The following is a 23,815-nucleotide window of genomic DNA, read 5'->3' on the forward strand; positions in this document are numbered from 1 at the left end:
TTCCACCGGGCGCTCCGGTTTCCTCCCACAGTCCAAAAACACAGGTTGGTAGGTGGATTGGTGACTCAAAAGTGTCCGTAGGTGTGAGTGTGTGTGTTGCCCTGTCAAGGACTGGCACCCCCTCCAGGGTGTATTCCTGCCTTGTGTCCAATGATTCCAGGTAGGCTCTGGACCCACCGTGAGATACCACCGGTTACAGATAAAGAATGAATGAATGAACGAACATTATATTATTTACATGTTTATGTGGCTCAATGCCATCAAATCCTCATAGCAATGTTCCATTATCTACTATATGCCTTCACTGAAGAGTACTCAGATCCTTCTGTGAGAATACAGAACTCCAGAGAATTCAGTTCCACTGTTCCACACACAAGAGGTACTCCAGCACTGCAGTGACACTGATGTGATGGTGGTGTCTTAGTGTGCATTGTGCTGCTACCAGTGGATCAGACAGATCCACTGGTATAGTGAATAGTCCACCAACCAATAACATTCACCGACAGTGTCCTGTGGGCAATGTCCTGTAGAAAGTCATCTGTGGGCATTGGCCTGTGGACTGTGTCCTTTGGGTGGCGTCCTGTGGGCCATTGTCCTGTGTCCATTAATGAAGGACTAGAGGACAACCAGCACACACTGTGTAACGACAGATGAGCTACTGTCTCTGACTTTACATCAACAAGTGGACCAACAAGGTAGGAGTGTCTAACAGAGCGGACAGTGAGAGGACCCAGGGCTTAAAATCTCCAGCAGCAACTGCTGTGTCTGATCCACTCGTACCAACACAACACGCACTAACACACCACCACGTCAGTGTCACTGCAGCGCTGAGAATGAGCCGTCACTCACATCATACTTGCTCTGTGGGGTAACAACGTATGTAGAGCAATTTATGGAATACACCCTGCTCCTGTGTGTTCAATGGAGATGAGAGAGTGGACACTGAATGGCTTTAATATTATGGATGATCTGTGAATTTGTTTGTATGTCAAGAAATGGGGACTTTTATTTAATAATTAATTAATTAATTAAGTTTTATTTATTCAAAGTTACATAAAGCGGAAAATGATTAAATGGGTTAAAAAATAAACAAAGAGGAAGGGGTTTATTTCAGCCAATTAGAAGTCACGAAAGAATAAAAAAAATAAGCTCTTACGTCACGACCCCCGCTCATTCACTCTCGCGCCCCCTGCGGGAGAGAGGGAGAGAGACGAACTGTGAGTGAGAAAGAGAGAGAGAAAGGTCGAGCAAGAGTGAGAGAGAAAAGAGGGAGAGAGCGTGCTCTCGTGAACGCGAGCGGCTGGATCGATTCGGATTAAGAAAAAAAACGACTCGGAGCGAGTTGGATTTTTTTTTTTAAACCACACACAGAGAGCGAGAGAGAGACGGAGCCGGTGAGAAGAGAAGAAGCGGATAGAAGCGAGCATCGGCGGCGTGGAGAGAAGTTTAATAGTGAGATAAAGGAGCCTTCTTGTGTTTGCGGCGGTGCGGGATCTGTACCGGAGCCGGTGCGGAGTTTAACACCGCGGGAGAAGACGGTAGCGCACCGCGGCGCGGAGGTGAGTGAGAGAGGTAGAGAAAGGCTGTGTAATAGTGGGAGAGTGAGCGAGCACGCGCGTTGTTTGTGTCGCGCGGAGCCGAATGGAACTTTCGCACCGTTTAAAAGTTTGAATTTCGCACTTTTAACAGGTTTCGAACGTGTGTCCGTTAAAACCGTTTAACGGCTGTTTTACGCATCAGTAACTACTTCAGCCACTCTCAGGGAGATATTTTGACGTCAAACCCGGCGATTTTCTCAAAAACGACGCCGAATTACGACCCAGTCCGGCGTTAAATCACCAGCTTTTGTACTAAACCCATAAACCGACTTCTTCACATTCGGTCCGGCGTTAAATCACACTCTTGAAAGTGAGTCTGGCTTGTGTGCTAGCGTTAACTTAACGTTAGCTTGTTTAGCCACCCTTCTTCTTTCTCTCTTCATTGTAAACGAGTCTCCGATTAGTTGCAGTGACCCAAAAAAAAACGGGTTTTCAACGACGGATACTCACTTTTTTTCTTGCTTTTACCATCAGATAAGAGCTCGGACGTGTTGTCTGGGGTTTTGCTTTTAGAACATTAATTGGTTTATGTTTAAAAACAAGCAAAAAAGAAACAGAGAGCCGCGGCTTGCTTAGCCAGGCTAATTTACTGTTGAGAGGGAGAGAGAAACACGAGGTGGTGTGAATGTTGGTGAATGAGTGTGTGGAGGTGAGTCAGTGTGGAGGGAGATCCCCGACCCTTTCGGCCACAAAAGAACCTGGAATTTTTGCTTAAAATAATCGAGAATATATATTTGGACTTTTTGCTTCGAATTTGCCATTTATTTGTTGTAGAAGGCATCAATTTGACACGAAACTGACATTTAAAGATCTTGGACACACATTGTTTTTTATTCACCAAGGGATTTGTGTATTTTATTTTGATCCACCTTAAATTTAAGGTAGAACCGTAAATACATAAGCCAACTTCGTGGAACCCTCACTTTACTCCCTCACTTGATGAACGGCGTCTATCCGTAGAGGGATTGCTAACTTGTTTGAAGCGAAAAAGAGTCGTTTTCACGGGTAAACTTGCGCTCAAAAAGTCATTTAATGCCGTATGTCAGTTTAAAATCCCAATATATTTGGTTAGTGTGTTTATTTTATGCGTTTAAAGCATTTTATGCTGCCTTTCGTGCTTAAAGCAGTGCTAATGAGGCTGTGGCTTTGCTGATGGCCTCATTGTCTCCTCCAGGCCTCGACACTTGGCATTGGGTTTGTGGTTTTTAATCCAAATAATCTGCTTAACTTTGCGTTACTCTTCTCTCTTTCGTTTAATACTTCAGTGCAGTATGAAAACTATTTTCTTTTTACTTTTGCTTTGTTTTTGTTTTTCCAAAAGTTTGGGTTTTTTAGTTGTTGTTTTCTTAGGTCACACATATATTTGTTGTTCTTTAGCGCTTTAATGCTTCCCTGCCTCTTTTTATTCAGATTTCTTTGTTGAAATACATATTAGGGACGGCTTTAAAGCACCTGACTCAGGGTTCGTTTTTTTTTGTGCTCACTATCACCCACCACGTTTTGAGTGCTGTTCGTGTTTCTTCATGGTTTAATTTTTAATATTTTAAGCACAATTGGTCAGACTGCACTGTTTTAAGCCGTTTTCTTTGTGAAAGCCTTCTCCCCAAACCCCAGACTCACTTATAAAAGTCCTTGTTTTGTGCCTCCAACAACCCCCACCCCCATGCATTAACCTAAGATGGCAGCTTTTAAATGTGAATGATAATGCAGTTCACGGCGAGCAGATGAGAGGCTGCAGTCCACTGCTCTTTTTGGCCACATTTTCACCCCATTTTCACCCCTTTTCACATTCTTTCTACTGTGGTCACTGTGGCTTGTTCACTAGTTGCACTGGAGTAAGTGTTATAAACCGGGTGTGAGTTCCTCTTTTCCCTCGAGGTTATCTTCTTGAAATTAAATATAAAAGCATAAAATGTAGTGTTTTGTATGCATTTATTCATGAAGAACACCTTAATGGTGATCTTCAGTTATATATCCTTAATATCCAAACAAATATTTGTTTCCTCATTTGAATGGAAAGAATTTTTAATAAACATTAGTGTTATTATTTCTAGAGATTTTTTCTTGTTTCATTTTTTTTAAACATAATTTGAATTGACTTATTTTTGTGTAAAAATGGAGAGACTCGTGTGATATCCAGATCTTGTCAGGGATTTAGAAGGGTTTGTCGGAGATGTAAAAGCCTCAGGCAAAGTTCATGTTCATTTATTGCAAAAAAAGGTTATTTAATTGATTAATACAGAGTAACACATTATTTACTATTTTTATTCTTGTTTTCTCAATTTGTCTCTTTTTTGGCATAAAGGTGCAATGTATAAGAATTTGCATGTTGTTTTAACAGCAGAAGGTTATAGTAAATAAAAACCACCTGTTTAGTAGTGTATAATATCCCCTAACTAAAAATTGCTCTGTTTTTGTTCACTTAGAATTAGTATTTAATATTTACAAGATGCTGTATATGAATATGTAGTTTTGGTCCACAACTTCTACAGTATGGTAGAACGGTCAGACAGCAGGAGATGGGGTGGGGGGTACTCCAGTGAGTTTATCATTTGCAACTTTGCCACTAGATGACTCTAAATTTTACACACTGTGTCTTTAATTGAAAGCTGGAAGTGTTGAAAAAACCTGAAAAATTGATCTTAGGTGATTGGGAATAAACAATTTGTCTTAAAATCAGTTCAAAGCTGGGAAGGTGTTTAAACCTTGCCTGTGAAGTCACTCTTTTGGAGATACAAGGCTTTATAAGAGCCTTAACGTTCAGCTGAAGAGCAGTTCTGAAGGTAGCAGCCATTTCAGAGGCGGAGGATAGAGAGGAGAAGCTTAACTTTAATCCTAACTGCAAAGACAATCTGCAGGTGTTGGGGCATCTTAAACCGGAGCGTATGGGCTTTTCCTCCATTCTGAAACGGCTTTCCTTGGTTGGCTTGCTGTTTAGGGCACACACACACAAAGACATTTTTGGTTTTTAGATTGCTAATTAATTTTTAGACTGGTTTTAAAACATCCCCCAAAGTCATTTTAACCAGAAACTGTTTTAAATTATCTCCCACTTATTCAGACCTCTTCTTTTTTGCTTTTAATGCACCGTTTCCACTTGTGAAACTTTAAGAAAAGTTAAACAGTCTCCATTAGAGAAGGCCTAGACCGAGGCGAAACCTCATCAAAGCGGCTTTTCCAAGCAGTGCGTGCGCAGTTCCGCTCGTCTTTTAAAAGCCCAAGCTGCTTTGAATCGAGGTGCTTTTTCTTTTTCCTTCTTTGAAATGGAGAACCACCAAGAGATGATGACGATGTGGTGGAGGTGTGTGTTAGGGGGCGGGGGGGAGACACCAGGTGGCATGATGTGGATCTGTAGTGGTTTGGCAGAAAAGCTCAACCACTTTCTTGTCTTTATTTTTTGGTCTCGGCAGATGCTTAAAACAGGATTTAATATAGTTTAAAAGCTAAAACATGGTGGGCTTTTGTTTCTTTAGTTGAGCATGGGTGGCTAGGTGGCTAGTTTGTTTATCAGCCTCGTAGCTAAAGAAATTAAAAAATTCAACTCCAGACAGACCTCTGAAATTTATTTTCAGAGAAGCAGGGAATTTGTGGTTATTTCTTGCCGTTTTGATTTAGTTTGACATGGTAAGAGCTCCACTGAAGTGGTTTAAGGTCTTGTTTAGCTCTTTTCTTGATCTGTTTATATTTATCCATTGTTAAAATCTCTTCTCTGTCCAAAATAAAGCATCTCAAATAGTAACTTTACAGGAGATGCAAAAAAGTACCTAATTTTCAATGGTAGTAAATGTACAGATTGTATTCAGAGTAATTTTAGAGCGTTTCTATTGGTCCATTTGTCATGAAATCTTCAGTGTGAAGGACAGCTCCTGTTCAAATGATGTAGTAAAGTAAAATATGCATTACAGTGAAGATGTTTTTCTTTGGACCACAATGTGTAACAACAAAGTAACATTTTAGTGCTTATATTTGATATTTTTTAATCTTAAATAGAGGGTAAAACATTGATTTTTAAGTGATTATCTTGAGTTTGTTTACTATTTACAGTGATTTACACTTGAGTTTGTGTGGTATGAATGCTTTGGGAACAAGCAGACCACTCCCCCACCCTTAAAAATCGACAAATCATCTTCCTTTCCAGTTTGCTTTGGATTAATATTTTATCACCTGGTATGAGACTAGCTTTTCATCGGCAGTCGTCCTGGTTTTTTATACCATTAAAGGGATACTATGGATTGTTACCTTTTATAATTACAGCTTCTAAATTATTGGGATATCCACTGAGCAGTAACAGGGAGATGAAAGCCTCTAGGTACTGCTACTCTGGGCCCTGGACTGCAGAAACTGCACTATGTACTTTCTTGAGGTGGGTAAGAAACCACCCCATTGAGTTCAGGATAGTGTTGTAATTACACTTAAGGTAACACCTAAACACAAGTTTCCTATCCTCCAGAAATTTGTCACAATTTTGAAGCTGTAATTGTAAGGTAAAATACTATCTAGTGTTGCTTTAAAAATATGGTCTTAATTTTCTACAGATGCTGCTCAGTCTCTCTTTACTGTTTTCAGGTGTGTGCTGTTTGTATCAGTCTTTAAAACAACATTAAGTATGTTTGCTCCTGAGCTCCCCCTACAGCTGCAGTGTGTAGTTCACTTTTACAACATTGTCCTGAAATCAAGGGGGAGAGGGGAAGGGAGTGAACGTGAGACTTCCTACCCTGCTCCAGAAGTTGCACAGTACAGTTTCTGCAGTAATGAGCCTGGAGTCACAATGACAGGTTCTGTCCTCTGTCCCTCTGTAATAGGGAGAACAGAACCTCTGTCGTTTTAAAGGTAAACTAGACGTTTTTAATTCAGATTTTAGTGTGGGTTTTATTCTAGATCTAAAACACACTTTTCTCTAGTAGAAACTCAGTACTTTGAGAACAGCATCTGGTTTTAAGTGTTGAAATGTCTAACAGAAGAAATTCTGACTGTTGGAGACCAGCATGAAATTGGTGTATGCTTCAGAAAAGGTTTAAAATCATGTTTTTAAAGAATAATACATATCAGAAATGTTCTGTAAAAGGAAAGATTTTCTCAGAAGATTGTCACATTTTGCAGATTACTTCAGTACAACCCCCCCCCCCCCCCCAAAAAAATATTGTATGATTTTTTTTTTCTGTATTTTTATTTTTTTATCTTTTGTATGTCTTTTGCAGGCCTCAGTCTCCTGTGTTTTAGAGCAGGGGTATGTGGTTTGTGCCATATTTTATGCTCTTGGTTTTGTCCAGTAACAACCCCCCCCCCCCCCACACACACACGCACATGCACCCCTCTGGCCAAGGGTTAGCAAGAGCGCTGCGTTAGCCTGTTGTGCTGTAAAACAAGCGAGCCTTTTTTCCTCCTCGCACCATCCCCCCTGTCTCTCTATTCCTTCATCCCCCTCCCTCCCGCCCTCCCTCTGTCCGTCCATCCCCACTCAGAAGATGGAGGAACAGTTTTAGATGAACAGATTGGAATGACTGAGTAATTCTGAAGACCTCCAGTCTTTTTTGTTGGGAGCAGTAGATGTCTAAACTCATTTAAACCGTGTTTGTTGTTGGTGTCTTTTTTATTTATTTATACATGCATAGTTTGGAAACAACTCTTGCTCTTTACTTTGGGTGAAAATCTCATAGTGAACAGACCAATAGAAACACTCAGAAAATGGTTTTATTTTGTCTTCTGCAAGAAAATTGTGGAGATGATGGGTTTTGATGAGAGGTTAGTTAGTCGGCAAACTAATTCGGGTGTTTTCTAAATTTTTGTTCTTGAAAGAGATTTGCTTCTGTCTCTTTTCCTTACTTACAGTCTTTGTTTTACTGTCTTACACTCACTATATTTATATTGGGCGGGGGGATCTTGATCTTACTAAAAATATAACCAGATATCCATGAAACCTTGCTCCAATCCCATGTGTTTCCTCGGCGTCCCTGTTTTTCTCACAGACTCAGGGTCCTTTCCAGAGATCTAGTGTTTTATTTATTTTTAAATATTCTTTTATCTGTAAACTCCACACCCAAAGTTTCAAAGCTTGTTTACCACCCGCTGCCCATTTCCTTATTTCCCTTTTCCTCTTACATTGCTGTAATGCGTGTGCACTCTGCTCAGGCACCAGCCCTGTCCTCACCTGTCTTCCATACGTTGGGTCTAATTTGGTTATTCACCCTTATCACACAGACTTTTCTCTCGTCATATCTGGGGGAGGATGGTTATAGATGAATACATGGTTTGAAAGCAGCAAATGTTTCTTTACTTGAGTTTATTTCACTGAAGTTTAGGGCCTTTGCTGCCTATAATTTTATTCTGTTTCTTTTTGGGAGGGAAATGTTTACTTGAAGACTTAGATGTAACTGTTTTAATTATTGAATGTATTTATTTATATATTTTTCTCAAATCACTTTTAATTATTTGAATTGTTGTTAGTTATCTTGGTAGTTTTTACACTGTATTTTGAACTGACCTGTAGAAAGCCTACATCATTAAGAATGAGTGGAACAGCGTTGGTATATAAGTTAAAGGGAGAAATGTTTGTTTACTTGAGCAAGTTATTCAAATTTGATTTTCTGCTGTGTTGAATAGCATAAGGGTCTCAATCTATACAATACAGGCTTAAATTAAAGTTAATTGCAAACGAGCAACGTTTTAGCGTGCTCATTTACCATCTTTAAAGTGGGCAAATGGTTGTTTAATTGAGCTTTTGAAAATTACGCTTAGTTGTTTTTAATTATTTTTTGCCCAATGTTTTATAGATTTTCTTTTTATCTTTTTTCATTGCTGTCTTTGTCTCCATTTGCTGGTGATTGAATATATGGTTAGAAAGTGGTGAATGTTTGTTTACTTGGCTCCTGATTTTGAGTGATGTATTTTTTGCTGCCATGATTTCACTTTTTGGAAATTGACTTGAAATCAAAGCAATATTATAATTGGGAATCGCTTGGTAATGGACCAATCCATATCACAGTTAAATTTTGTGGTAAATTGGTGATAAAAATTTAGTTACACTTTAAATTAAATTAATTTTATTTATTTATTTATATATTTATTTTTTTTATATAAATCTATTTAAGTTAACTAACTTGAGCGCAAAGTTGAGGACTGTCTGATAGAATTATCTCTCAACTTCCCTCAAGTTTTTACTTGACAGGTTTGACTTGGGCTTAAATAATCTGGCTAAACTGTAAAATCCTGCTTTGTGGAATATCGCTAAGGTGTCAGATGCATGTGCACTGCTATACCAAATAAACTATGTTGAATCATGGGACTCCAGTGTAGCGTGGCCTTGATTGTATTACTGTGGTTGTGCCACAGTTTTGTTCATTATTTTATTACTTTAGGATGATTGCAGCACACTCAAACTGATAAACAAGTTTATTTATACCTTACGAAGGAAAACAGAGCAGCTTTAACCTTAACGCAAACAAACACCAGGATTTTTCCACTGGAAATGTCAGAGCAAACCGTAAACAAAGGACAGAGTTCACGTTTTCACTCCTGGAGTGTTGGAGTATAGTGTGTGGTATTTTTTATTTTCCTCCCCCTGTACAAATGATCTGTCCAGCTCCTACAGAATAATTTGTCTGCTCCAGGCAATGGCGGGCACGTAGAAAGCCCCTGGGAAGTACAGCCCTGTAAACCCTGAGGGAGAACCTTGTATCTCAGCGTCACCTCCTAGCAGATCTGTCTGGAGCGCATGGCGTTGACCCTGCTGCATCATACCACTCAGTTCTGATCCGTTATTCTTTTTTTCAATCACGTCATTATCATAAGTTTTAGAACCCATCTGTCATAGCAGTACCTTGTATCTCCAAGACATGGAGTGGAGAAGTGCACTTAATGTTTCTGTGATATTAAACTATTATAAATATCAATAGCTTTGAATGTTATTGTGATAACTAGTGATGCATGATTATATTGGCATCAGCATATTATTGCTTTTTTAAAAAAAGATCTTTGTCGGCCTGATTTATTATTTATTTACGTTGTGCCTATGCTGGAAAACTGGTTGACACTGTGTCCTATTGGTTTTTGATTAATCCTTTGCTTTAAGTTAACATTAATTTGCTTCTTATTACTAATTTTATTTGTTTGAGTAGATCTGTTACTATATTTAAGTTTTATAAAGCAGTCTTTAAATCTGAGACCAGTCTCTGTAAGGACCAGTTAGATAGATAAATGTGGCTAAAACTTTTCTCAGGAGACACCTTTTTATTTTTGTGGTGTTTTTTTTTCACATTCAGTTGTTTGAAAGGTGCAAATGTTTTGTCTGTAGTGTTGGTCCAGGGTTACTTAAGTTTTTATAAATACATTGGTATCGGCAGGCACACATTGGATATTGGCATCGGCCCAGAATTCCCGTATTGGTGCAGCACTATTGACAAGCTCAAAAGTTGAAGTGTGTGTGACTTTACAGTGGCTTTTTGCGGACTATCTGTAAATGGGTGTCTGAGAGGAAGCAAGATGCTCTGGAGAAGCTGCACATGAGCCTTAATATCACAGCCCAATGAAAAGTGTAGGCTAGAGGGCTGCCTTTGGCACAAGTTTGGGGTGTGTGTTGGTGGCTTCTGAGTTGCTGAGACTGTGTTTGTACAATTAAGTTACGTGGAACTCAGAATACACACGGAAAAGTGTGACAGTGGTTTATCACTAGTTCAATAAATCCTTTGAACTAGTTGATGTGTGTCAGTATGGACATCTGTCGAAGGCCCTATTGATCACGCAGGACGTCCATTGTTGTTTTCATCGCTAATCTAATCATCCCAATCTCTAATCATAATTCTCTCATCCACCTTAAAAACGCAGTAGAATTGTGTTGGTGGCAGAGCTATAATGAAATAGCTCCAGCTTTTAAGGTCGATCGGAGGGTTTGAAGAAGCCAATTTAGCAGCGCTTGTAACCCACCGACTAGAATCTGAGTAGCAGGAGAAGTTTGTTTACTTCATTGTCATTTTATTTACCTCACTTTTATGCATGAATATTTTAATTTGTTGTATACTTTTCAGGGCTCTTCCCAGCGCTCTGAGGTCAGCAGTGTTACACAGCTTTAGCAGTGACTTTAAAATGCAGAGATGTTGGCTTATGTCATCTCATTGTGATTACAGCCGGGAAATATCGCTATTATTTATGGAATATATCACCTGGCCCTTGTTTAATCTCACACACACTAACAGCTTGAGACCACCATAGCCCACCTTAACTTTGCTAGGACTCTCTCTCTCTTTTACTGCTCCTAGGGATTCAAATGCTGGTGTAGGATCAGTGTCTGGTAAGTTTTAAAGTCATAAATACAAGATGGTCTGTCTGTGTGTAACCCATGCTCTCCCTGCTCTGAGAGGAAGAGGGAGCCTTTGTGCCTACTTGCCCCGGCCGACCCTCGGGGCAAGTTGTACTGACGGGTATCAGAGGCAGGATCGTATCATGCCTCAAAAGAGGAGGTCAAACTTCATTCTTCCTTTGTTTCCTGTCTCTCCTCCTTCTCTCCTCCTGTCCTTCTCCTCCATTCCTCTCCTTTCCTCTTTTTGTTGTTTTTCTTTATAGGAAAACATTTGTTCTTAATGTTTGAGTCTCTCCCTCTGAATAAAAGTCAGAGCTCCTAGTGAACATTTGTGGTGATACATACTCTTTTTATTCTGACTCGTTTGTTTTTCTGTCACTTTTTAATTAATTTTTTACCTCTGCATACTCTCATTCATTTTTTTCCCTTCATTTCCCTCTCTTTGTCAGCAATATTTATTTTTATTTATCTACACATTGTGTCTCTCTCTCTAGTGCTCTCAGCTCCTTTTGAACTTTGTGGTGATTGCCCTGTTTTGAGAAGGGAAGGCCTCCCAAATTTCCTTCTCTCACTTATCGTTTATACTTTGATCCACAGTGTGTGTGTGACGATCAAACTGAAACAAGAGCGAGCCCTAGGTGGTCCAGGACCTTCAGTCTCTCACTAACAGGGTTTTAAAGCTCTCTGTGAAATGGGAAAATTGGGGAGGAAGGGTTGGTTAATCAGTGACTTACTTGCAGAGTGCATTAAAGAAGGAGGCAGTGTTAATGACTGCAATCACACACACTTGGTGGGCTGCTCCTGGGGACCCCCCCCTTCCCTCTCTCCATCCCTCTTTTTCCCCTCTGTCTTCTCTTCCTCTCATTCCCTCTTTGTCAAGCATTTCTTCTGGAAATAAATGGCTGTTAACGAAAGGTAAAACCTTTTCTTTTAATTGCAGTCTCCAACAGTCTCTGATCTTTTGGAAAGAATTAAGATGATATACTATTAATATTACTGTGAGGATTTGATGGCATATAGGCATGTTAAATGGCAGTGACACTTGGTATTGAGCATGGTGACCAATTGCGTAACATGCAGCAGGGAATTTTCTTGGGAGATTAACGGCAGATTATTTTAATGAAAATACAATACAAAATAAGGAAATATCTTTACATCTGTGACCTGCTGCATTCAAAACATTTTGCGCCAAATATTAACACACATACAAGAGATTGTAATTATTGATTATAATTTATTAGCCCTAAATGCATGTATATTTATATAGTCATATTTATTTAGTTAATGTTACATGAAGAATTGAAAGTAACTTTATTGGAGGAACAACTGAGGCATTAATTTGCATTTGTCAGTGGCACAGCTCACTTCATCAAGCATTTACTGGAGATTACCTGGGGGTGAGGGAAAGTCTAATGTGCAGAAGGAAAGCTTCAGTGACTGGTTTAATTCAGAAGAGGTTGTAGTTTCAGGTTTGTTAACAAAAAAATAGATTTTTATTTCTAAATTAAGGTTTCTAAATTTTATTAAAAAAAAAGTAGACTAACTAAAGTACATAATGGTAAATTTTACATAAAATTGCTAATATATACATTGTAATTTTTAATAAAGTGTCATAATCCAGAACTGGCACCAAATATGATCAGTTTTTTCCCACTGTAATAATTGATTTTCTTTCCCTTTCAACTCTTTTATTTTGACTTTTATTCTCCTTTTGGCTATTGGCTTGTTCTTTCGAAAAAAAAATTTTTTTAACCCTTCCTTTCTTCTTTTTCGTTTGACTCTTTCTTTCATTTTTTTCCTGTCCCTTTAATACTATGCGTTACCTCTACATATACTAATTTTCTACCAACTTCCTATCTTCATATTCTCTCTCTCTCTCATATATCTTAGTAGAAAATCGACAGCACATTGTGATTTTTACCCCGTGCATCATCACACCCCTAACCTCATGTACAGTGCAGTCTCACGTTTTCTTCAGTGATTTTTCTCCATGTTATGAAATGGTCATTACACTTTGATCTAGTGGCCTGGATGCATTAGAATTTTTTTTTTCCACCCCCAGCCTTTGTGATCCACTCTGGAGCATGAGCTAGCTCATACAGAGCAGCTTGACTTGGTTTATAGTCTTGAATTTATTTACTATATACACTTGCTACTGTTTTTGGAGGCACAAACAACAGATTGCCCCCTTTAACGGGACGCGTGGAAGCAGTGAGAGGGTCAGGTTACTTCAGAAGGCCATGTGACCTGCAGGTAATCAGGTAACATTTGGAGCGGTTTGTTGTGTAACTGGTTATAAAACACTTTAAGAGTAGGACTTTAAGATATCCACCTTAAAGACTGACCCACAGGACATTTCTAAGGCTGGTTGTTGACGTTTATGGGTTGATTGTTATCTTTAATGCAGGGACAACCTGTCCAACATTAATATCCTCTGTCATTTAACACGTGTGATTCCTGTCAGGTGTTTCTCAGCTGTCTCTACCTCATTTTGGTTTCGTTCCCCAGGCTTTATCTAACACATCGCTGTGGCCAAACCGCTGTGAAGAACAAACCCAGAAATATGATAAGAGTCCGTCTCCTGAGGACACCGTGGGTCAATGGGTCACTTCTCTCCAGCCTCTTTAGCTGAACAATGTTTATATTCTTCTGCATTTAGTTTAATCCACCTATTATAACTTTAATATAATCCTAAAATATCTTCAACACTCATGGAGAGTACTCCAGGAAACAGGATTTCACTGGAGTGTGGACCATGTGTGGATGCAAGGTTTTAAAATTCCAACAGCACTGCTGTCTGTCAATAAAAGAACACATACAGTGGCAGGGGTCGGTCTTGTTTCAGTGTGTGGGGTGATCCATACCTTTTTTTTTATTGTAAACATGAAGGGAATAATTTAATTATTGTCCAGAAGGTACCAGATTAGTAACAGTCAGCAAGTCAAGTTATTTCACAAGGAGGGGGAGGGAGGGATGGATGGATATTCCAAGTCAGGGCAGATGAGGCAGCTCCCCCCCCCCAAACCAAATCTCTCTCTCTCTGTCTCTGTATCAAATTGGGTGAACGGTCATCACCAGCAGCTTACATTCAATCTCATTACAGGGATTCACACATGTGGGTTTTGTCCTTCTCTTCATTCTGCCTGTCTATGTCTCTCTCTCTCTCTCTCTTTCTCTTAAGAGCGTGACCTTACACACCCCGAAACCTAGCTTTGTTTGAGAGTCCACAACCAGGATTCAGAGAGGTACAATTCAGTTTGAATCTCATCTTTGTTTCTGTCTCAAAGTTTCCACATTTGTGGTTTGGTGTGTTGTCAGTCTGTACAGAACTTGTCTGTCCCCGGTCTGGTCCAAGTCCCCCTAGACCAGCACCTCTAGCTTCAGAGCCAGTTGTCAAGAAGCATTGCTTGACTACAGTAAAGCAAGTCTTCAGAAGCCGGCAATGGCTGTGTGTGGGGGATTTGCCCTGGAGCTGCTCTGGAGCTGGGTTTTGTGAATGGAGTTTGATTTATGGCTGTGGTTCTTGGGCTCGGAGAAAACTGAGGGACCTCCTCTTCCTGCTCTTAACCCGAAGCTGTAGAGACTTTAAAGCGCTCTCTCACTCACTCTCTCGCTATACTAATTCCGTATGTGGTAGTCAGCTGCTTGTTCCTTTTACCAACTCCCAACAAGCGAGAAACTGTAAAATAGTTTTGGTTTTTATCACAGCACCAATATTTATTTTTTAAAGGAACACTAGATAGTATGTCTACCTTGTTTGTTGTACTGTAGTGTCTGAGTATCCTAAAAGGTGCCAATAAATATACTATTATTATTAAGTTTGCAGCTTCAGCATCATTGTGATTCTCCACTGAGCTGTAACGGGGGGAAGAGACTCTCGTTGCTATTCTGGCCAATAAAGTGATTCTAATTCTAATTTTTCCACTGTGCTTGCACGCGCACACAGGAATTTTTCTGCATTTAACCCAATTTGTGCAGTGAAACACACATTCATACACACAGTAGTGAACACTAGGGGTCAGTGAGCACATGGACAGCACTAAAAATGGCACCCGGAGAGCAGTTGGGGATCAGGTCAAAGGCACTTCAGTCATGACCTGCCAGCTCTGGCGATTGAACTGACAACCTTGCAGTTACAAGCCCAATTCCAGGTCTTATGTAGTGTTTCTTTAGTACATTGCCATTTTCCAAACAAAAAAATATCTTGATGTTTAGTTTACTATTTTATTTGAATATGGCATAATGGATGAACCAATAGAAGTTCTCCAAAATGACGTAATCTTTTATATAAACATTTACTTCCAGACTAGCTTTAGTCTCTTTCCTTTTAAATTATTTGCTTGTGTATCTGTCAAAATAAATTGGGAGCAGTTTTTTGTTTGTGTAACTTTTTGCAGAACTCGTGGTTTTATTGTGATTAACCTCTCAGGGTTTAAAGATGCCCAGGAATTGATGAGATTCACAATGCTTCACCTGTAGATATTCTGGAGATTACTCTGGAAGGAAAATGTACACAGGGTTAGATCGATGTTTGAAATGAACAGGTTTGAATTTTATTGAATAGGATGCCTTTTAAAGAACGTCTTTTTCAAAGGAGAAAATGTGCAACAAATTTTAAAGCAGACATTTGTGACTGTAATTTAAAAAAATTGTTTCCTCTACATTTGCTGCTCTTCAGTCGGTTTGTGTTGGAAACGTTCTGTGTTTAAAGCTAGGCTCTTTTTCTCTCTCTCTGCTCATGGCAGAGAAACAGCATTGGGGTTTTTTTAGACAAAGGAGAGACACCAAACATTGAAAAGCACGAACTGAGAAGTGGATGTTGCTCTATTCCTGCTCCATAGTGGGACATGTTTTGCTCTTTTGGATCACATAAGGTGGAAATGTCTCCAGATTTGGGAGACAGTTAACTTCATTACCAGCAGTGCTACAAAACTAAACAGCTTGAGTTATAAATGAGTTTCTGTGAGAATTCAAACAGTGGATAAGAACTTGCAGTAGTTACACTCCAGACATGTAAAAACAACAGTCGTTTTTCTCCCTAAAACACACCATTTCACCTTAAAAGGCATAGTGCTACTGAACTTAAACAAAGTGCAATTCCCTGTAATTATAGACAAAATTATAGACATCCCGTTTAAGGGACCTCCTAATCAAACAATATCTGATGTAAACTTGGCATTCAGGGGGGCATTGCACTAAAATCTATGTTTAAAAATTAATTATTAACATTTTATATTAAATCTAGGTTTCTAAAAGGAATTTGAGTTTTAGTTGTTCAAGTGGTTCCAAGCTGTGTTGTGTAAGTATTTATCAGCATATTTCCCCATCCTGGTGGCTGTGTGCTGTTTATATATATATATATATATATATATATATATATATATATATATATATTTATTTATTTATTTATTTATTTTTAAACAGGAAGTTTTGTCACGCAGCTCTGCCCCGGCGTGGTGCGAATGGGAAGTTTGTCCCATTACATAAACTGTCTTCCTGCCAGAGAGGATTGAGTAAGGTGGGGGGGTCTGGTTTATCACCGCATACTTCTCCTTACAGTATAACTCCACCCTGAGGCTTTGCCTCATGTGTTGCTTTTGTAATCACAAAATAAAGCAGTCAGGCTTGGTGTCAAACATGCAGGGCCCACTTCAGGCTCAGCTCTGCCATAGGTGTGGATGACGGTTCACCATATGCAAATAATTTACCCAGTGTTCCTGCCCCCTGGTGACACCTTTTTGGAAGCTGAAGCTAAGGAATGTAACTGCCCTTAAAGTAACACTACATAACATTTTAGTAGTTTTACTTCTGGGCTCCCCTTAAGGTTTCAGGGTGTAATTCACATTTCCAATACTGTCCTGAAATCAATCTGGAGGGTGAGGTTGGGGGGTGGCTTCCTCCCCTTCTCCAAGTTACATAGTGCAGGTTCAAACATGGGGGAGACCCGCTCCGTGGAGCATAACCTGGTTCATTCAGGGATGCCGAGAGTTTGTTTGATCCTCTGAGTTGGACTTTGGAGGAAAAAAAACAACACTGAATTGTTTGCTAGTTTTCAAGTAAAAGTGGTAAAGTGTAAAAGTGATTGACTGCACTTTTTAAACAAATGTGGGGTTTTCCAGATCTTTAATTCATTGGAAGGTTGAATGGATGAACCTCAAGGTGGAGGAGCCTACTCTGTTGTCAGTAGGGGTGAGGTTTTATTGGCCACGAGGCTGGAGAGCAGGGGAAGATGGGGGTTGGGTGAATGAGGAGCAGGAGGAGGAGCTATGGGAGGTGTGTGTGTGTGTTGGAGGGGGTTTGTGAAGTGGTGCATTCCTCACCCCTCCCTCTCTCCTCTTGTGCTCGCTCTCGCGCTCTATCTCTCTCCCCTCTTTTTTTTTTCCCCCCCTTTCCTCTCTTCCTCGCACCTCATTTTTGCCCCTTTTCTCTCCCCTCTCTCACCTGCTTCATCATTCAGGAGGGTTCTCTTCACGTCTCCCCTCTTCTGAGAAAGCTTCACACTAGATGATTTGAACATTACTACTGCAAGGATTTGATGGTATTCGGCCACATAATCCTCAGTGAGTTCAGATGCTGTGGGTGGTACACCCCTCCGGCTATGTTTGGCATTGAGCATGAAGACCTTAGACTAGAGCTACTGTGGTGCATCTCGTTACCCCTGTGCTTCTGTTTTGAGAATGTTTTTCATGAATAATAATGTTCAACGTCACTTAATGAAGCAACATTTTTGGACACCATGCCAAATTCACTTATTCACTTGCGCAAGGATACATAAATTCTGGAGAGCTACTGTTCCTACATACTGTTATAACAGCCCCCCTCCTGTTTGTGTTCATTCAGAAGCTCTGCATCTTTTAAGGTGGAACTGTGTGTGTAAGAAGCGACTATCTTGTTGGTGTCTGAAGTGTAACTTTTCTGTAAGTGTTTATTTACTGTTTATTCCCACAAAGACTCATTTGTAACTCAATCTTTGTAGTATTGTAGCACTTTTGCTCTGTTTACTTTCTTGAAGTTAACGCTCAAGAATTTATGTTCAGTTCCACCTTAATGTAACTGTTGCAGCAATAATATGTCAGTGTTACCCATTTATGGAGCAGGAATAGAGCAGCAACATGGTCTCTCTTCAATGTTCAGTGTCTGTTTACTGTCCAAACACCTCCAGATGAAAGAAACAGAGATGCCGTTTGGCCCGAGACACAGTTTTTCTCATTTACTAAGCCAGGGCTGTAAACATTGGAGATTTTTTTCAGCGAGAAGAGAGTGGAGAGCTGCAAATGGTGAGGAAACATTCTCTGACTTCTATACAAAAGAAAGGTGTATGGGATTAAAATCTCAAGCATCATTTATAATGAGTGAATGAGCAAAATGTTCATGCTGTCTTAAAGTCCAGACGCCTCATTTAGTGTCAAAATCCAAAGTTGTTAATTTTCATGAATAATATCACATCACTGATTTGAGTGTATTTATGGAGATGATCTGTTTCTAGAACAAAAACACACACCGCCACCACCACTATCCCCTGTCTGCTTTATCTCACATCTGCATAATTCCCCACACATCTGATTACACCAGGCAGGGGGTGGGCAGGTTAAGGCCACACACACGGACGGATTCCACCCCACCCCCAATCTTCACTTCAAAAGCCATTGTTTAAAAGTTGTTTAAGTCTTTCTTTCATTTCTCTATTCTTGGAAGGCTTTAAACCAGATGTTTGAACATTTGGTGTGAAGATTTGATGGCATTCAACCATGATGTCCAGCTCGTCCCAGATGTTTTCAGTGTAGCTCCATCGGTGATGAGTCGCTCGCTGTTCACCCTGACCTGAGTGCACAGCAGTGAGGAGCAGAAGCTCTGAATTTTAGCTGTTTTCGCTCAATTCTCTCTCTTCTCCATTTTTACTCAGTGCTCTTATTTCTTCATGCTTGTTTTCTGTTTTGCTGCATTTCACCTCATCTTTGGGCTCACATAAACACGGGTCCAGCACTGTGAATGGACAGAATCAGACGAGGGAGTGGGGCAACTCAAGTCTCTGCACTTGACGTCAGAAGTGGAGCAGGATCAGAATGGCTCATTTTATCCCATGTTTTCTGACTTGGGCAGCGCACAGATAACTAACTGCATGGTCTTGTTTCACAGTATGCATTTTGGTTGACTCCACACAGTAATGTGCACATGCACTAAACAGGGGCTTTAGTAAAATGTCCCCTTTAAGTGGTGTCTACAAACTTGTCTGACTTTGGTAGTTGGGGGGGGGGGGGTGGTTTTAGCAGGTGGGAACTGGAGTGTGTGTCCCACATCTGCCTCAGCTCGGCAGCTGCTCCAGTTTTAACTACCGCTGCCTCTCCTCCTCTCCCCCAGTCTTTTGTTCTTCTCCGACCAACAGCGAATTGTAAAGAATGAATGAATGAGTTTTGGCTGTGTGTGTTGGGCCTTTTGTTTGGAAGCTAAAAGGAGAAGGGTGGGGGTAGGGATTATAGTTTTGGCCGAGAGTCAGTTACAACTGACTTAACTGAAGGAGGTGGTTTTAAACAGAGGAAGAGAGATGGAGGAATAGAAAGAAAGGGAGAAGTACAGAGAAAAATGGAGAGAATGAGAGATTGTGAGAGAAGTACAGAGAGGAGAGCAAGAGGGGGAAAGAGATGCAAGTAAGAGGGGGAGGGTTGGAGAATTTGAAGGACAGATGAACATAGGATAGAGGGATGGAAAAGAAAGGGGATGAGTGAAGTGTGGAAAGGAGGAGATTGAGAGTAAGAAATATATGGTGACAGGAGAGAGAAAAGGGAAAGCAATGGAGATACCGAGATGGGGGGGAGGTGGGGATGAGAGAAGTGTTGGGGGAGAGGTTGGTGTGAGAGGGGAGACATGTAGAGGAGGAAAGAAACTGGAGAGATTAACAAGTGGACAATTGGAGAGAAAAATAAGAGAGGAGGAGAGAACATGGAAAGTAAGAAAAATATGGGGCAGAGGAGAGGAAATGAGACATTGAGAGTTGGAGAGATGAACAGGAGAGAAAAAGGGAATGAGAGGAGGAGAGAATGGGCAGTAAGGAATATTGAGGAGAGAGAAAGGGGAATGGGATTAGCGACATGGGGAATAGTGGTGATGAGAAAAGAGTGAAGATAGTCTGAGAGGAGAATTTGGGAGAGACTTGAAAGCAGCGAGTTATAAAGAGATAAATAATATAAATAGATGAGTTATGAGGAGAATAAGGAGTTAGGGACAGAGAGGAACAAGTGAAACAACGCTGAGAACCCACAGCTGTCTTTGTGCCTCAGGGTTTAATAAACACCTCTTGTTTGAAGTGGAAGACATGTGCCAAGGGTCCATTTAATTAGCATATTTAAGGGGGTCTAACAATTAAAATAATTAATAGATAAGCATAAATAATTGTTTCTCAAACGGTGTTCCACACCTGCCTCAGAACCCCTCAAACAGAGCACTGTTTCTTTATGGAACAGCACTGACAGTTTTCCACTTCTCCATTGGGTAAGTTTGGTCCAGGTTCTCATCGTCCCTGTTCTCTCATGGTTCCACACGAGCCGAGTAGGGACCAAAATGTGACAGGGACCCGTGGGAGTGGAAAACCAACCAATGACCAAACAAAGTAGAGTCCAGTAGAAAAGCACCATGTGATGTCATAATTCCTCTGTATTTTCTCCTGAGATTCTATGATATGTGAAACATCTGTTTTTAATTTGGCTGCCCTTGTGGGAACCCACACTCTGGAGCATAAACTGATTCGTTCAGTCAGCACAGAAGTTTAATTTGACAGGTTCAAGGTGCATTTTGAAAAACAATTAATAGAGGTAAATGTGACTGATTGCAACTTTAAGCGGAATCCTTGTGTTCCAGGTGGTCTTTCATGCTTTCAAGGGATATATACTTGGACCTTGAGGCCTTGTCTCTCATTCTCCTTCTGTCTCGATTTTTTCTTTTTCTCTCCCTCTTGTGACTCTTCCTCTCCACCTGTTTTCATCTCTCTCTCTCTCTCTCTCTCTCTCTCTCAGGTAACCTGTCTTTGTCCTGACACTGCGTTCTCTGAGAGAATTAAGGGAATATGGAGTGACATGCTGCAGATTAGTTAGCGGATTTGCAGCTCCGAGGACATCCCCCTCTCTGTGTGAAGAACCCGTATCTCCAGCGCCAAAGCCTCGCGTGGAGTTGGGGTCATGGCCGACCCGGGGATGATGAGCCTGTTCGGAGATGACGGGACCCTATTCTCCGATGGACTGGAGGGCCTTGGGGACTGTGGCTACCCCCAGAACCAGCCCGGGGCCTTGAGCCAGCCACTCAGTCACGAGCATCAGGGCTACGGGCAGATGGAGGTGGGCAGGGGACTCTTATTTTGTCTTGGTGACTAGGGGTGGGCGATATGGCCTTCAAATAATATCGCAATATACTGGGATATTTTTGTGGTATACATTCAAAATATATTTATAAAAAAAAAAGTATTAATAATTTAAAAACACTTCTTTAAGTTTTGCCAACAGACTGTCCTGAAATCTGTGATACAAATTAGGGCTGGGTGATAAGACCAAAAAACTCATACAGTGGAACCTCTACCTACGAACTTGATCCGTTCCGTGACCTGGTTCGTAAGTGGAAAAGTTTTTCTCGAGTTAAATTTCCCCTTTTAAAAAAGTGGAAAAGCAATTAATGTGTTCCAGCCCACCCTGAAAGTCACCATTTTTGCTCTGATATATGTTTACAAAACTCTCAAATTTAGTAAAAAAAATACATGTAGCATTACTAAAAATAAAAAAGAAATACAGTGGTAACAGAAAAAAAAAACGTTTTAAGTGGTTACACATCGCTACCTTGAAGCCGTGACGACTGGCTCTGACGGGAGGTGGAGGGGTGGGTGGAATAATGGAGAGCAGGGTGAATGTGGGGAGACGAAGCGTAGATACGGTTTAATTTAGCATGAATTTCGATGTCTGCTATTTACACTAATGCTAAATTGCTAAAACTACAATGTGCTAATCTTAAACGCTCACTCCAGTCTGGGCGCGCTGGGAGACTCGCGTATTGGGGTCAGTGGCCATTTCCAGGCGGAGGCTCCGGTTTGTTTCTAGAGTCATGGTTCGTTGGTGGAAGCAAAAAATATTCAAATGCCCGGTTCGTATCTTGGAAAGTTCGTTAGTAGAGGGTCCACTGTATCTCGATATGCCTAAAATGAATGGCAAGATGCGATATTATGAAAACCATAACAAAAGTGTCTAAGTATTTAACTGTAATTATCAACTGTATGTCTAAGGAATAGTGATGGCCAGATTATTTTTTTTTTCCCATTTTTTAAAACTGAGAATCTGCTGATACTGAATCCTGGTCTGATACTTGGATATTCCTTGATAGTACTGTAACACAGTGCACACTTCAAGTAAACTCAGCCCAGTGTATCTGCTTGACACTGAATATCTCATTAAGAAACAAACTGCCGGCATCCAAGCTGCTGCTTAATTTATTTATTTTTTTTCTTTTTAATAACAAATAAACAAATGGTCTCTTCGCAAACAGTTCATATAAATACTTTAATATTAGTTTTTAACCTTATTTCAAATTATCTAATGTGATATTTATGTATAAAGAATTACTTAGATTCTAAGTCGTGTTTTTTGACATCACAGATGTTTTGAGGGAAAATTTAAATGTAGTTTTTATCGAGACAAGGTACTAATAAGATTTTATTATTTTAAGCACTGACCTGTTTCTCTCAGCGCCACAAAACTAACCCTGTAGGTGGGACTGTGACTCCTTTGGCTGTAGCACTAAATGTTGGCCAGCTGAGTCTGGCTGCTGATTGGCTAAAAAAAATTGATGACCAATGAGAAGTGCATTCTCTGTTTTAGAGCTGTGGAGTATCTGCCCCTCCCTCCAGCTGACAAACAATTCATAGTCTTAACAGCGTTCTTATTTGGAAATAAATCTTCCCAATTTGTTTCATTTTTCTCCTTTGTTGACTTACTCAGTTATCAGAGAGGTGGACCTGAGTGTGCACAACAAATGTTCTGAAAAGTGCTCCAGAGGCTTACACAAACAATGGCAGAACTGCGTGGTTTGCATGTGTCTGCGTGTGCGTAAACGTGTATGTGTTGGTGGGTGCGCACAAAATAGAAAAACTGAGCTGAACGGGACATTTGTGCACTGTTTTAAATGTAATCAGAAGAAACCCTGTGTATACTCTGCATACTCGATATAATATGGTCGTTTTGTAAATCATGTAGAAAATGTAATGTATGCATATTTGCTATATATCCCCCAGCTGTAGCTTGAGCTCAAGTCATGTTCACGCGCTTGTGTTAGCTCGCACTTATGTCACAATATCGCAATATGGAAAAAGTCGTATCGAATTAAAAAAAAACATACTGGTATTATTGGGTACGATATTATATCGCCTACCCCTACTGATGACCCATAATGACTGGTTCTGTTTGGTTATTCACAAGCTTGTGTTGTGATGGGTTACTCTGGTCTTCAATTCAATGTGTTATTGGCATGACCATAATTAATACAGTATTGCCAAAGCATTATCACAAACAGTACAATAGGGATGAACATTCTGAGCAAAAAAAATTTACACGTTTGTATGATTAATGAAAAAGAGTATAATTCACAACAGCATTAATGTTTTTCTCTTGCTCAGCTCCCACCTCTCCACCACTCCACTCCTGCTGTCTCTGCGCAGCCGAAGCTCGGCCACCACTTCGATCACTTTGGTCAATACGAGCAGCACAAGATGCACACGATGGAGCAGCAGGGGATGATGGGAAATGGACCGGTCAACGGCATGTCCTCCCCTCACTCTCGCTATCACGGAGCTGGGGGACACCACGTTTACCCAGGACCAGGAGACACGAGAGGACAGAACTTCCCTGACGGAGGCGCGAGAAGTGGGTGTTACACTCTTTCTATACTCAACTTCTGC

The 23,815-nt window shown here is 40.4% G+C and overlaps 1 protein-coding gene across 1 annotated transcript in view; it reads left to right on the top strand.

Moving 5' to 3' along the window:
* The first annotated feature begins 1,337 nt into the window (after positions 1-1,337).
* The window catches only part of chd7 (chromodomain helicase DNA binding protein 7), an 86,679-nt gene continuing 64,201 nt past the window's right edge, over positions 1,338-23,815 (top strand). The window contains exons 1-3 of the mRNA XM_066662354.1: positions 1,338-1,559; positions 20,898-21,215; positions 23,534-23,780. Of these exons, the coding sequence (XP_066518451.1) occupies positions 21,060-21,215; positions 23,534-23,780 (403 nt within the window). The 5' untranslated portion in view covers positions 1,338-1,559; positions 20,898-21,059. The remainder of the gene's footprint in view (positions 1,560-20,897; positions 21,216-23,533; positions 23,781-23,815) is intronic.

The sequence above is a fragment of the Hoplias malabaricus genome, chromosome 1 (genome assembly GCF_029633855.1).
Source record: "Hoplias malabaricus isolate fHopMal1 chromosome 1, fHopMal1.hap1, whole genome shotgun sequence".
In the NCBI taxonomy this organism is placed as follows: Eukaryota; Metazoa; Chordata; class Actinopteri; order Characiformes; family Erythrinidae; genus Hoplias; species Hoplias malabaricus.